The following is a 13,623-nucleotide window of genomic DNA, read 5'->3' on the forward strand; positions in this document are numbered from 1 at the left end:
AAGTTACAGTTCCCTCCTCAGGGACCCACAGGCCGACGACCAGGGATCGCGAAGGGACCTCGAGAGGAATCACAAAATACCAGCCCACGGAACACTCGTAGAGTGTAGGCCAGTAATCTTCTGTGGAATCACTGCTCGGGGTCTGGACTACAAGTAGCCCACAGCACAGCCTCAGGGCTTGCCAAAAAGCATATGCTGCTGCAAATGTGCACGGTGTCCAGGGGTTCAGGTTGCACGGTCTCCACGAGGGCTGCGGATCTCAGGTTTGCTGAGAGCACTGGTTGGCCTCAGGGAAGCTTAGGAACTCACCTCCTGTGTTGCAAAATCTTCGGAGTCCATCAGGAGCTGCGTAGATGCAAACCGGTCAGTTGCGTTTCAGGTGCGTGCCTTGCAGGGGAGTAACTCCTTTACTCCAAGGGAGATTCTTTGGTCATCCAACGTAGTGTAGATAGTTGAAGTACTTGGTTTCTGTAGCAGAGTTTCATCCAGGTAAATCTAAAGTCCTGTAGCCAGGGGTTCCTACTTTATACTCAAGGAAGGGGTGGGACAAGCTCTGGGGACCCACCTATGGGAGGGTCAGGACAGAGGGGTGGCTACACCCATGTCTTTTGTCCAGTTTCGAGCCAGAGCAGGGGCTGGTAGCCCCTGCAACCGGTTTGAGCTGGACTATGCACAGGGTCACCAAATGTGCCCCCAGTGCAGACATCAAAGCACTCTCAGAGTGCACCCACCCAGCCCCAATACACTAAAGCCTGTCTGGGAGGTGGTCACACCCCCCTGTGACAGGAAACCTATTGTCCAGCCGTCCCCTGACGGAGTTTCGTCCAGCAGCAGGAGGGCAGACTCGTGTCTGTGGCTGGCAGCATCCATTTTGTGATTCCAGGGTTTGCAAAGCTGGTACCGGGTGCACCGGTGGTGTCATATTTCTCCCTCTAGTAGGGTGGAATTATACCTCCCACACTAGTTGCTGGTGTGGAGGTATGATTCCAAGGTGTTTGACACCAAACACAACATGTTTCCATGCAGCCGTTTTAAAGTTAGCATTTACAGTGAGGTTATAATGCACTTAAGTATATATGGTATCGCTGCATCACAAACAACCCGGGAATTGAGGTTCCGAAGGCTGCAGAGGGGCTCTGCTCATGCATGGGCACAATCTCACATAAAACCCAGCACCCTGCCTTCAGGATTGATAAGGCCTGCCATATGGGTGACTGATAGGTTTATATGTTCAGTGATATGGATTGATATAGTTAACCTATATCTAAGTAAGGGGTGCATGCACCACCTTACACAAGCTGCTGTAGCAGACCTGTTGTGTCATTTTGAATGGTCTCCCAGGGGTGGCATGATACATGCTGCAGGCCCTGAGAGGCCTATGGGGTACCTATGCCCTTGGTATATAGTATACCATTTACTGGGGACTTATAAGGGTCCAATCTGGAGTGTACCTAAAGTACATGCAATCAATTTAGAGAGAAAGCAGCTAGACTGGGGTCCTGATTAGCAGGATCCTAGTCAGACTAGTAGAAAACAGTGAAACGTCAGCAAAAAGTGGGGGTAACTATAAGAAGCAGATCCTACTTTCCTACATCAAGAAAATTGCATGTCACTCAGACTGCACCCATAAACATTAAACCCACTCACCCGCCCTGCTACGACCCGTCACCCCCATCAAAAGAAAGAAGAAGGACAGGAAATAATAATTAGGGCTCAGGTCCCAACAGGACATTCACTCAGAATCCTAAGTCTTTCATACATAGTGGATTAGGTTAATGAACAATTTTTTCTTTACTTTAAATTTACCGGTCTAGCATGGCAATCAGCAATGTTAGATCTGCAAATTAAAAATGCAGACGCACATATAGGTCGCCATCTTGGAATGGGTTTCCATGACAAAATTGGTGGGAATGCATGTGTTTCCATGCAGCCAATTAAAAAGCATGAGCAAATCCTACAGCTTGATCTTTTGCAGCTGAGACCTAATAGCTTTGCCAACGCTTGTTGTTAAGTGTGTTCCCACTCTGCAAAGTATTTAAGAGTGAGTCTGTATTTTCTGCCTAGGCTTCACTTTCACCAATGCATCGCCTCTAAATCAGAGACAAGGCTGTAAATTTCTCTGGCTGCTTCGAATACAGCCTGCCAAGTTTGGTTGCTTAACAGGGATTGTTGTTGAGAGTGATGAAGTACAGTCTTGCTGGCTTGCAGAATATGATGCATTTTAATCAAGGGAGAAAGCAGGTGCCTGGCTCCTCAATCAACAATTTGATTTCACTGGCATTGGTTTTCAGAGGCCACTTGTATCTTACCGGCCGGCTCATCAGCCCACGCGAGCGGCTAATATCAAAGACACTTGAGATAGGTTGCAGAAGATGGGGGCAGTCAAGATGGAGTCGCCTCTTGATCGACTTCCATGATGTGATTTGCAGAGCCCACGCACCCTCTCACGAATCATTGGATTCCTATTGAGGGGGCATGAATCTTTATTTTTAATTAAAGGCATACAAATGCGTCATCATCATTCAATAATGAATGAAACACTACTGATGAACATTTTAATATCATTAGGTTTTTGTTAACATGTGTGTCTTTTAAGAAACAATGATTCAGAAAAGGCATTTGGCAGAGGAGACGTTACAATTATTTTTTAAATAAAGTGTTCAGCCTAGAAAAGTTAATTTGTCTCATTTTTAAAAATCTCTTCAGTAGAGCTTGCCAGGTTAATATTGAATAACAATGTAGCCTTGTACGCAAACTGAACACATCTAGCCTGTGTCTGTATTCACTCAAAGTTTTCGTATTTGTGATTAATGTTTTTATTGACTACAGAAAAAGAAAAAACGAAACCCCAGAAGCAGAGAGAAGAAGAGCTAATTCAGAAGATCCAAAAACTGGTGCAAAAGCGCGATTTTCTTGTAGATGATGCTGAGGTGGAAAGGTTAAGGTAAGAAATGCAGCTTTGTTGAGGGTCCTTGAGGAATATGATGTGGAAAGGCGATTTTTGATAAACAGACCCTTTGTCTATTAGTACGAGTGCTTAGATTCAGTGCAGTGAAGTGGCCTCTGCTTAACAATTTGGCGTGAGCGAAATTTAAATTATGCCGGTATAATTCAAGTAATTTCGGGAATTTTGCATTACACCTGTTACAGGAAAATCCCTTGATCACCCCATTAGGCCATTTGCATAATTAGGCGCCAGTCTCAGCAGAAAGTTACAGCGAATGGCTCTATTCAAGCTACAAATTTACCGCAAACTCACTAGAACAACAGGAAACGAGCGTATGTTATTCACCATACTTTAATTTCAATGCAGCCTTGCTCCAAAAATTGACACAAGGATACATTTTGAGCTAAAATGTAGCAAGTAATGATGAATTTGCATTTCACATAAAGTTTGCCCAAATTTCCAACTATAACGTGAAAGTAAATTATGCAACTTTCACACACACCTAGTAACAATGCTAGGTGATAAAAAACAACTTCACACACATAAATAGTCACCCTTAAAGAGTTCATTGGTTGCACTAAATAAATTATGTGAGACTGCGCAAGCAACTAAAAGCCCATCACAGTAGATCCAACACAGTAGACATGGTAACCATTAATTTAATGAAGAGATTGACAATAGTTCATTATAGGTAAAATAATTTCTAATTTACTGGAATCTTTCGGTTTACCATATTCTACATTCACAAATCAGGCCATCCTTAAAATTTAGAGCAGGATTTTAATGTGCGCTGAATGATCCTCCCATTATTCCTCTCTTGTGTGTGGCCCCTTCTACAATTGTCTCTTTTGACTATTCTCTTTAAACATTAGGGCCCATATTCACTAAGTTTTTACACAATGCAGCGCCACTGAAAAATGTACTGCGCTGCATTGCATTAGAGGGAAAACACGGTGCAGAGCTATAACTACTAAAGACCTGTTGCAACTGTCCCACCCTGCGCTGTCATTGTAACAAGGCTGGAGTTCCTGAAACACAGCCTCACACCATGTGCACAGTTGTGTGCTGTCTAGCATAGGATCTGTACTGGAAACATACCATTTCAAAACAAATTCTTATACATACCCAAATTCAGGAGGCTCCCAATCATTGTATGTAATTTGTGCTCTGCACTACATGTGCAACACTGTTTGGAAAAATGTACATATTTTTCCTTGTTTGTGCCTGCTTCAAGTAGGTGCTAGCTTTTGATGCAAAGGCTATCACCAGCCCTTTTTACCAACAACACACTAATGTTCCTTGGCAACACTCCCTCCATGGAAAGGGTAATTCGCCTGTTCATCTAGTTCCACAGGAGTCTTCAACATTTCAATCCTGTATATCAATCACCAGCATTCCTATCATGTCATATGGAAAACCTAGTTTAGGATCCGATTATAATACTGGGCGGATCGCCACAGATGGTCCGTTCAACATCTGAGGCTGCAGTCGGACGGCCCCATTATGATGTGGTCGGTCATAGCGCAGCAGGCGGAGGGACCGACTGATGCCTCCGACAGGCTCAAGGAGTCTATAGGAACATCGGTTGAAGCGTAATCCCTACAATGGGGGCGGTGTCTGGCACCGCAGTAGGGATGATAATGTCCCTTTTCCCTCTGCCTTTACATGGCGGTCCGACTGCAATGTTAAGGCAGACAGAAAGGGACTAGCCTCCGCTGGGGGGCACATGGGGTAAACCCCGAAATATCCATGCACCGTGTACCAGGCACCACATGGTGCCTGGCACCCGGTGTAATGATGTTTGCAAAATGCCTTTTTCAATTGCGGGTCATGCTGAGGCCCTTTTCTGGGCCACAGCACAAGCCGCAAATGAAAATAGCATTTTTCCGACCGCCTACAAGGCGGTCGCATCATTATTTAGTGGGTGGAACTGCTGACTACATGTCGGGTGGTTCCATTCCCATGGGGATGGCTGTCGGACATCGTAATCAAGGCCTTACTCTTCAGGAGTGAACCATCAAAGTGAAGCTCAACATTCTGTTAATTTTCACAGAGAAATACATTACAGAGAAGACAATTATAATTTCCCAAGTTTGCTTGTCTTAGTAATAAGTTTTGTATAATGCTATATATGGTTTCATGTTTACTTCAAAGCTCAATAAGGTTTAGACTGCTTATCCAATATTTTAGGGTAGCAGAATGTAGGAGAAGAACAACTACTCAGGGGTATATTTACAAGAACATATCGCCACCAGAATGTCTCTTTTTGTGACCATCTGGGGGCAATAAGCCCTTAGCCTTATTTACAAGGCAGAGTTCAGCCACTTAACTTGGCTTAACACCGCCTTGTGAATAAGGCCTCCTTTTCATGCAGCATGTAGCGTGAAAGGGGTGGGCAATGGGTGTTGGGGTGGGCGATCTGCCCCAACACCCATTGATTTTTGACGCTGCTCCCTATTTACAAGACTGGCTTAAATATGGGGTAGCGCCAAAAATAAGACCAGGAAAAACCTGGTCTTAACCTGGCGAAATGCGGAGAAATTATTAATTTCTCCTCATTTTTGCTGTTTCTATGTGTGCTGCATTCTGCAGCACACATAGAAAAAGCAAATCACCACTAGTGATTGTTCATGTGCAGGAAGGTGTCCATTACTTCACATAAACAATCATTAAAAAATGACAAGTTGCAGCCTCTATCGTCAGTACTGATTACTTATGTGCAGGAAGGAACACCTTCATTCCCTGCAACTCAGGCATCCTTGTACTATGTTGCAAGGGTGCGTGCGTTGGTGATAGGCAGCTAAAATTAGCACCAGCACTAGGGTAAGCTCAGGGGTGCACCGCATCTTGTAAAATAGGTGCATCCCTGCGTATGGAAACTGTCGGAGCACAGCGTTAGCAATCTTGGCTTAACACCGTGCTCCAACATTTTCCTTGTAAATATGCCCTCAGCATCTATACATCTATAAGAAATAACTAAGATAAAAACAATTCCAGTGTAAAATAAACATTAATGGAAGACAATATAAAGTGAAAAATACAGACGATCGAAAAAACATAAAAAATTGACAAAAAAGCATCCAACAGCTAGTACTTTAAAAACAGCTAATGTCCTACACTTGCTCTATAATTCTTGCTTATTGTTAAAGGACATCTTACAAAGCTTAAAACAACATGAGGAATTCCAGGGTTGTCTCGCTGCTGTAAATAGCCAATATATTTATAGTGTCTAATGCTTGTTTCACGTAAGAGAAGGGCTAAAAAGTGTATTCTATATAAAGTGTACAAGGAACAAAACAAAATAAAGTGAAGAGTGCTTTGTAGCGAAACATTATGGCTTAGACATTGAGGGGTTGTTGAGAACCATGATCCCTGGATTGGGAATGCAAATAAGAAATGGATACTATTGAATCTAAAAATGTAAGAAGGTATCTGCAATAATTATTGCAAATGTAAACCAGGTGAAACATGTTTGAATGGAGATACTACGGGTGTGCGAGTTCTGAATTACTTTTTGACAAATTTCTTGATGGAAATAAAGATACAGGCACTTGATTATGTCACGTGTAGTGTTACTAATAGAGTTCCGATTGGTATATAACTCCAGAACCCCTAAATTTGTAAATTATTTTTAATATATACGAGCCAAGGAATTGCAGACACATTGTCTAGCACCAGGCAATCAGAGATAATCAATCTAGTCCATACAGCTTAGATTTACTCCATACCCTCACCCACAGAATGAACAGACTCAATTTAATACAGTTTTCAATGTAACCTAGAACTAACTCACAGTGGCACATAAAGGTAGAAGCAGATTGTTAAACCGACAGCAGTTGTCAGAGGAAACGATGCCCCAATCTTTGTAGCTGCATTGTGCTGTGCACCCTCAGACTCCAGTCGCTAGGCACGTACGATTATAGATGTGCAGTAACTCCCTCACAGGTTTATGGCCGAATCTAGAGGAAAAATGAAAAATGGCCTCTACTGACTCATGGAAATGGAGGGCCCTTAGGTTGATCAGAGACTTCCAGTTTGAGTCTGCATCAAAGGAAATGCCCAAGTAAGTGAAATGTTGGACTTTAGCCACCTCAGTCCCTTCACTGAAAAATCTCTTTCTTCTGGTGGTCTTGGGTCCTCTTGTCAGAATAAATTATTTGGATGTGTTTGTCTGCAGGAACAAGTTAGACATAAAGGAACTAGAAGCACACAAGAGCGGTCGAGGGCGGTTAGCAGTTCTGGCTTTAAGAACAGTATCATCTGAGTATAAAAGTACAGGCAATAGGTGCTTGTCGAGTTGAGGCATATCTTTCCCTGCTTCGATAAAAAAATTGGACAACTCGTTGATATAGGCAAGAAATAAAAAAGGAGCCATATACAACCTTGGTAAACCCCTCTACTAGAATTAATAATTGGTGTGAGTTCGCCATTTATCCCAAACCACCCTTTTTGCCGAAGTGTGCCAGTGCAAATGTCAAAGTAGGTCAATCAGGGCTTTTGGAAATCTCAACTTTTCAATGATGTTCCACAACTTGGAGCAATAAACCATGTTAAAGTCACAGGGGATGTCCATGAAGGCTAGGTGAATGGCCCCTCTCCTGGCCTTGACATATTTCCAAATAATCAAATGCAAGTTTAAACTTTGCTCCACTGTGCCAACCCTGGGCTTTGGAAAGCATCTTAGTACTGTTCACTTTCTTAACAAGTCAAGCTTTCAAGGTGTTTCATGAACACAGGTGATCAGGTTCTCTTTGCTAGATGGAATTCAACTTTGCCCTGAGTTTGGAACCCTGGATTGCTACTGTTTTTGCTCTGTGTGTCTGTCATTTGAAGGAACGTATTGCTCAATATGCCACTGTAGCATTTCCAGAGTGGACTGCTAGTTATGGGGCTACTTTCTGAGCAGGATGAGCTGCCATGACCCAATCATTCTGCCACAGCCCCATATACTCACAGTTTCCTTCAATGTTCAGCTGGGTTGAACATTTTTGCCAGTGAAGATTTTATTTACCAGTCTTGGCCTGGCAGTTAGGATCCAGGTTTGGAATATATCTAGGAATGTTGTATCCTTAAGCTTTTTGCCTGGTACTGAGTATTTTGATTTTGTAATACTTAACTCCACCAGCAGTTAGTGAAGTGCTTTCAGTGCTTATTTGACATCATAGTGTGTCAGCAGATCGAGGCATTACTTGGCTGCCTGGCTGTGTACTCATTCTTGTCTGTCATTGACCTTTCTCGGGAGTCCCTTGTAGATAATCCAGATGGCCTGTTACTAAAGAGCTTGAGGGCTTTATGTGCTGGCTGGTTTGCAGTAGTGTATTCTTAATATTTCCAAAGTTGTAGATATTTACTTTTGACAAAGGCATTGATTTGTGATGACCACAAACGATCTATGTCAAAAATGATCTGCAACTTGCTTAGTTTTGTGGAATGCTGAGGTTTGTGGGCTGATCGAAAGGAAACTTTAAAGAGTCAATGCCTACAAATTCAAGGATCTTTCTCATTGCTCTGTTCTGACAAAGTTTTCTTTCACTGCAATGTATGGTCAAGTTCAGTTATATTTTTCTAGTTCTCTGGCTTTTTAAAATTTAAATACACTTGAAATTGGGCATAATCTGTATATATTTGCATTGCACTTGGTGGCTGTCCTATATTTGAATCAGTGGTAGCATATAAGTTTTACACAAAAGTGATAAGACAAAAGACCCCTGATGAAATCTAGTCCATTTGTTGAGTCTGTTCACTAGGATTTCACAGTTCATAATGTCATGCCCTGCTGAGAGATCTAGGAGTATTAGAAAGTCTACTCATCTTTATCTGGGAGGATGAGAAGGTCTTCCCTGAAGTGCAGTTTCTGTTCCTTGTAGGAATCTGACACCCGATTGTAGGTCGTATAAAAGGTGGGTTTGGACCACATACTCTTGCCATTGGCTTGTAACCTCCTTCACCAGGACTTTGCTTAAAAAGGTTAAGTTTGTTTTTTGAGGAGAGATACACTAACAGCATAATTCAGTTGTCAGGAATTATTCCCCTGGAGGGAAGCATTTAATATATTTGAAGAAACAGCTCCTAGTATTGAGAATAATTGATTCATGTGTGCTATTGGGCAAGACCTCACATCAACTGCTTTGTTTTTTTGTTGCGGTACTCTTACCTGTTTAATGTTGTGAACAGAGCCCTAATGAGGCAGAGAGGAGAGAGTGGAGGATGCGGTGATGGTCACTCAAGAAGAGCTCCCAGATCTTACCCATTCTTGTTTCAAAGAAAGTCATGCGTTCATCGCAGTGATTTTGGGAGGAGTGATATGATGCCTTAGGAGGTACCGGTTCGGCAAGCAGAAGCGCATGATCCGAAATGCAGTAGAGGCGTAAGTTCTTACTCATCTGCTGTTTTCCAACTATATTTTCCACTGATTTGCACAAATATTGATTAACTTGACATGACAGAGTCATTGTGTGACCCTAGTCGTCAGTATGTACATGTTGGCGCAGCTTTTCTGGAGCACAAGTCTATCAACTGCATTTCTTCTGAGATGACTCTGTGTGATGGCCAAGGGCACTAAGTGTTGGGGGTACAACACAGGAAAAGGGCTAGACGATAATACCCTGGGCAGGATAGTAACACAAGAGCCTACAGTTTGTGTCCTAGTCCACTAAAAGAAGTCTAAACGCCATAGAGCACTGTGCACTGGTGACGGAAACTCACTTAAGAGGCAGAGGAAGATCTAGTTCGATAGCGAATTAAGAGGAGCACAGGCCTAAAGGTAGAAGTTTAGCTCTCCCTTCCTGTATGTTATATTTTCACTTACCTGAATATTCTCCTGTCTCTTGAGTGATGCTGGTGGCAACTATTTTCCAAGCCCTGAAGAGTAAAAAGGAGAATTACCATCCCAAATGAGTCATCCAGAATCGATACCCCAAGATAGAGAGTCTAAGGGCCTGATTTAAATCTTGGCGGATTGGTTACCCAGTCATAACGATGACGGATATCCCATCCGCCAAAATATAAATCCCATAGGATATAATGGAATTTATATTTTGGCAGATGGGATATCCATCACTGTTGTGACGGAGTAACCCATCCGCCAAGATCTAAATCAGGCCCTATATGTTACTTAGAATAGTAATGCTGGCTGGAAGAAACCTCTGGTTATAAGATATTGCCTCATCTCCTATATATATAGGACTTGATAATCATTAATAAAAGCCATCATACGCAGATAGGAAAATCCTCCCAAGCCATATTTCCAACTGTTCTTTATGGGATCGGAGAAAATGGAGACATTTGTGGTTAAAATGGCAGAGGGCCAATAATGCCTAGAAAATGCGTTGGAGAAATTCATGACTGTAGCGGCGGAAAACCGGCACTCTTTCTATAAGGCCACTCAAAGTCCGCCCTATCAAGTTGACAAGGTGGCCTAAATCCAAGATACAACACATCAGCTAACTTGCCAATTGATGTGTCAACAAAGAGGCCATTCAGCACTGCCATCTGTAGTTTTGCAGAAATATGTGGGAGGAGAGGATCTCAATTTTTTACAACAGTTAGCTCAAGCTGCCGCCTGGCTCGGAGATCGTTGAATACATAATCTAGGTCCCTTGTTAAATGGAGAGTTGCAGCTGCTTACACATTTTTCAAAATTCTTTTAAACCTGCTTACTAGCAAGATGTTTGTTAGGGACTCTTCACTTCCTGATTGGCACTTAGAACCGCTAGAGTGCTACCCTCCTAAAATGGCGGCTCTAACGGGAATGAGGTGCAGACGCTCATGTCGAGCAGCACTGCCCTTTAAAATACGGCCGCAGCAGGGTCGCGATGGCGGCGCGCCAAATTCAACCCCACCTGCGCCCATCAGCACCAGGAGGGGCCAGGCACCAGGAATGCTGTCTGTTTCATGCCGGAGCTATATGCTTTCTTTAGAACTGCATATAACAAAGCCCAGATGTTTTTACTACCTGCTCTAGGTAAGGGCACAAATTGTACTCTGATCTCTCCTGATTGTAAAGCCCCCCCACTTGTCCCAGATGCCACCTATTTACTCAGTACCACAGGCATGGTGGCATGCCCTCTTGGAAGGCAGAAGCCAGTTTGAACAGAGCGGGTGCTCTTATTAGTGCACGCTCGCTGATTAAGCATAGACATGAAGTCTTGGACTCGATTGAAAATCTGGACCTTGACTGCCTTTTTATTATGAAAACTAGGGCAAAAGAGGACTCTGGGCCGGATCTAGTAGAGGCAGTACCGAAAGGCTACATGATCTCTCGATTAGACCGATCTAGCCGAATAGGTGGTGACCTAGCTATAATTAGCAAAGAACATCTGAACTGCATATTGCAGAAGATACCTAACATGCCGAATAAGGAATGCAAAGCGGTGCATTTTAGACTTCAACTTCATGCAAAGGCCACTAATCTACTAATTGGCATGTGAAGAACATTCTTCCCATTAGTTGGTCCGACCATCAGATGATACTCTATACATTATCCTTTCCCCATCTAACGATCAACTTCTAATAGTCACTAACTAGGCCTCAAGCCTACAGGAACTGGGATAAGATTATCCTAGAAGAGCTTCCATTAGTTCTTAGCACCTCTACAGTAGAGATGGAGTACAACGTTGACCACCTGGTAGAAATGGTTACTAGCTGGCATAAGACCGCCTTGGATCAGGCAACTCCTATGATGGTAAATTGCCCCAGTAAGAGAAAGAGTCAGCCCCATGGTTTTCAACCAAACTCAGAGAAATGAGGCAGCTCTGCTGCAGGCAGGAGAGGAAATGGCGAAAAAAAACCTCGACAGCAATGAGAAAGTGGAGCATAGATCCTTACTAGCCAATTATAAGGTAGCATTGCGGAGGCTAAATCCACCTATTATAGATCAAAAATCAAGCTAGTTTCAAATTCTACAAAGGAACTCCTTAAAAGTAGTTAAGAGCCTATCAAGTCCCCCCAGCAAGAAACACACCAATGCTTCCCAAGACATTTGAAACACCCTGGCAATGATCTTCGGGGATAAAATTCTTAAAATATACTCTAAATTTAACCTTGTGGAGACACAAGAAGAGATGCACCTAGTTCAGCATACATACTCGGCAGCCTCTTCGATGCTGACCTTCCCAACGATCACAGCACACCAGGTCAAAGAGCCCCTGATGACTATTAAATCAGGGTCTCCTACTGATCGATGTTTTCCCAAAACTTTGCAGTTAGTCCCTGTCCTAGTAGCAGAGGTTTTGGAAAAAAAATTCTATCACGTCCTGATAACGGGAGTGTTCCCTGAAAGCTGGAAGAAAGCCATTATCAACCTACTTCCTAAAAAAACAACATAGATCCTGAAGAGATACTGGAGAACTATCATCCAATCTCGCTGCTCCCCACTCCAGCGAAAATTCTCGAGAAACATTTGAATAAAGAGTTAGTGCAATTTATTACTGATCATGACCTTCTGGACCCTTCACAAAATGGTTTCAGAAGTGTTCACAGCACGGAGTTGGCACTCATTGCTGCTACTGACTCTATGAGAATGCAGGTGGATCAGGGCGTGACGGCTGTCGTGGTTTTTCTGGACTTATCTGCAGCCTTCAATACTGTCTCACCCTCACGAATGGTCAAACGGCTACAACAAATAGGTGTGGACGTAAAGGCGCTCGAACTGCTTCACTCCTTTATTATTGGGAGACAGCAGATTGTAAGTATTGGTCATTTTAGAGCTAAGGCCTTCAGCCTTTCATGTGGTGTGCCACAGGGCTCCTATCTCAGCCCCACACGTTTAAGCTTATCCATCTTTCCTTTGGCAGCCTTAGTGAGATCCTCTTGATTCCAGGTAGTATCTTATGCCGATGACATACAAAGTATTGTGTCCTTCACTGATAACCTACCTGAGCTGGCTTAGAAGTTCAAATTCTGCATGACTGGTGTGAGTAGCTGGAGGAAGGGAAATTTCCTTAAGCTTAATGCTGATAAGACCGAAGTTATGGTCTTTGGAGCCCAGCACTCTATCTGGTCAGAGCTTTGGTGGCCAAATTCATGTGGGTCAATTCCAGTGCACACAGAATCATTAAATAACTTAGGAGCTCTGTTTGATACCCCCCCCCCAACTTTAATATGCAGGTCAATCGTACCCCAAGCACTTGCTTTTATATTATTCGATCCCTCAGGAAGATTTTTCCTTTAATTCCTGAGGAGCGTCACAAAACAGTGGCTATCGTGTTAATCACCTCTTGATTAGACTACTGTAATGCTATATATCCGAATATAAACAGCTATTCTCTAAACAAACTTCAGTTGTGCAAAATGCGGCTCCGTAACTAATCCTGAATACCCTGAATTATCTCAGCGTGAGAGAAGGTATTCAAGATCTTCACTGGTTTACAGTTAGGAAGCGGGTGATTTTCAAAGAGCTCTGCATAGTCCACCTAGCTCTGCATGGCAAGGGCTCACTGGCCATCAGGTCTTCCATTCATCTGTATAAGCCAACTAGAAACTTGCGATCAGCTTTAAACAGGAAAGTTAGTGTGCCAAAATTCTAAAAGGGAAGATGGGGCGCACGCTCCTTCTCAGTTGCAGCTGCCAAATAATGGAATACCTTGCCAAGCCACATTGCAAAAATGTTTTCTTTTGCTGCTTTCCGAAAACACCTAAAGACCTGGCTTTTTTCATCTTAGGTCTGACTCTCCCGT

General features: G+C 43.1%; 1 protein-coding gene across 1 annotated transcript in view; it reads left to right on the forward strand.

The window, feature by feature from the left end:
• BMERB1 (bMERB domain containing 1) overlaps window positions 1-13,623 on the forward strand; it is a 646,278-nt gene that overhangs the window by 612,593 nt on the left and 20,062 nt on the right. Inside the window, exon 4 of the mRNA XM_085632069.1 lies at window positions 2,830-2,944. Within this exon, the coding sequence (XP_085488195.1) occupies window positions 2,830-2,944 (115 nt within the window). The remainder of the gene's footprint in view (window positions 1-2,829; window positions 2,945-13,623) is intronic.

The sequence above is a fragment of the Triturus cristatus genome, chromosome 10, assembly GCF_964204655.1.
Source record: "Triturus cristatus chromosome 10, aTriCri1.1, whole genome shotgun sequence".
Lineage (NCBI taxonomy): Eukaryota > Metazoa > Chordata > Amphibia > Caudata > Salamandridae > Triturus > Triturus cristatus.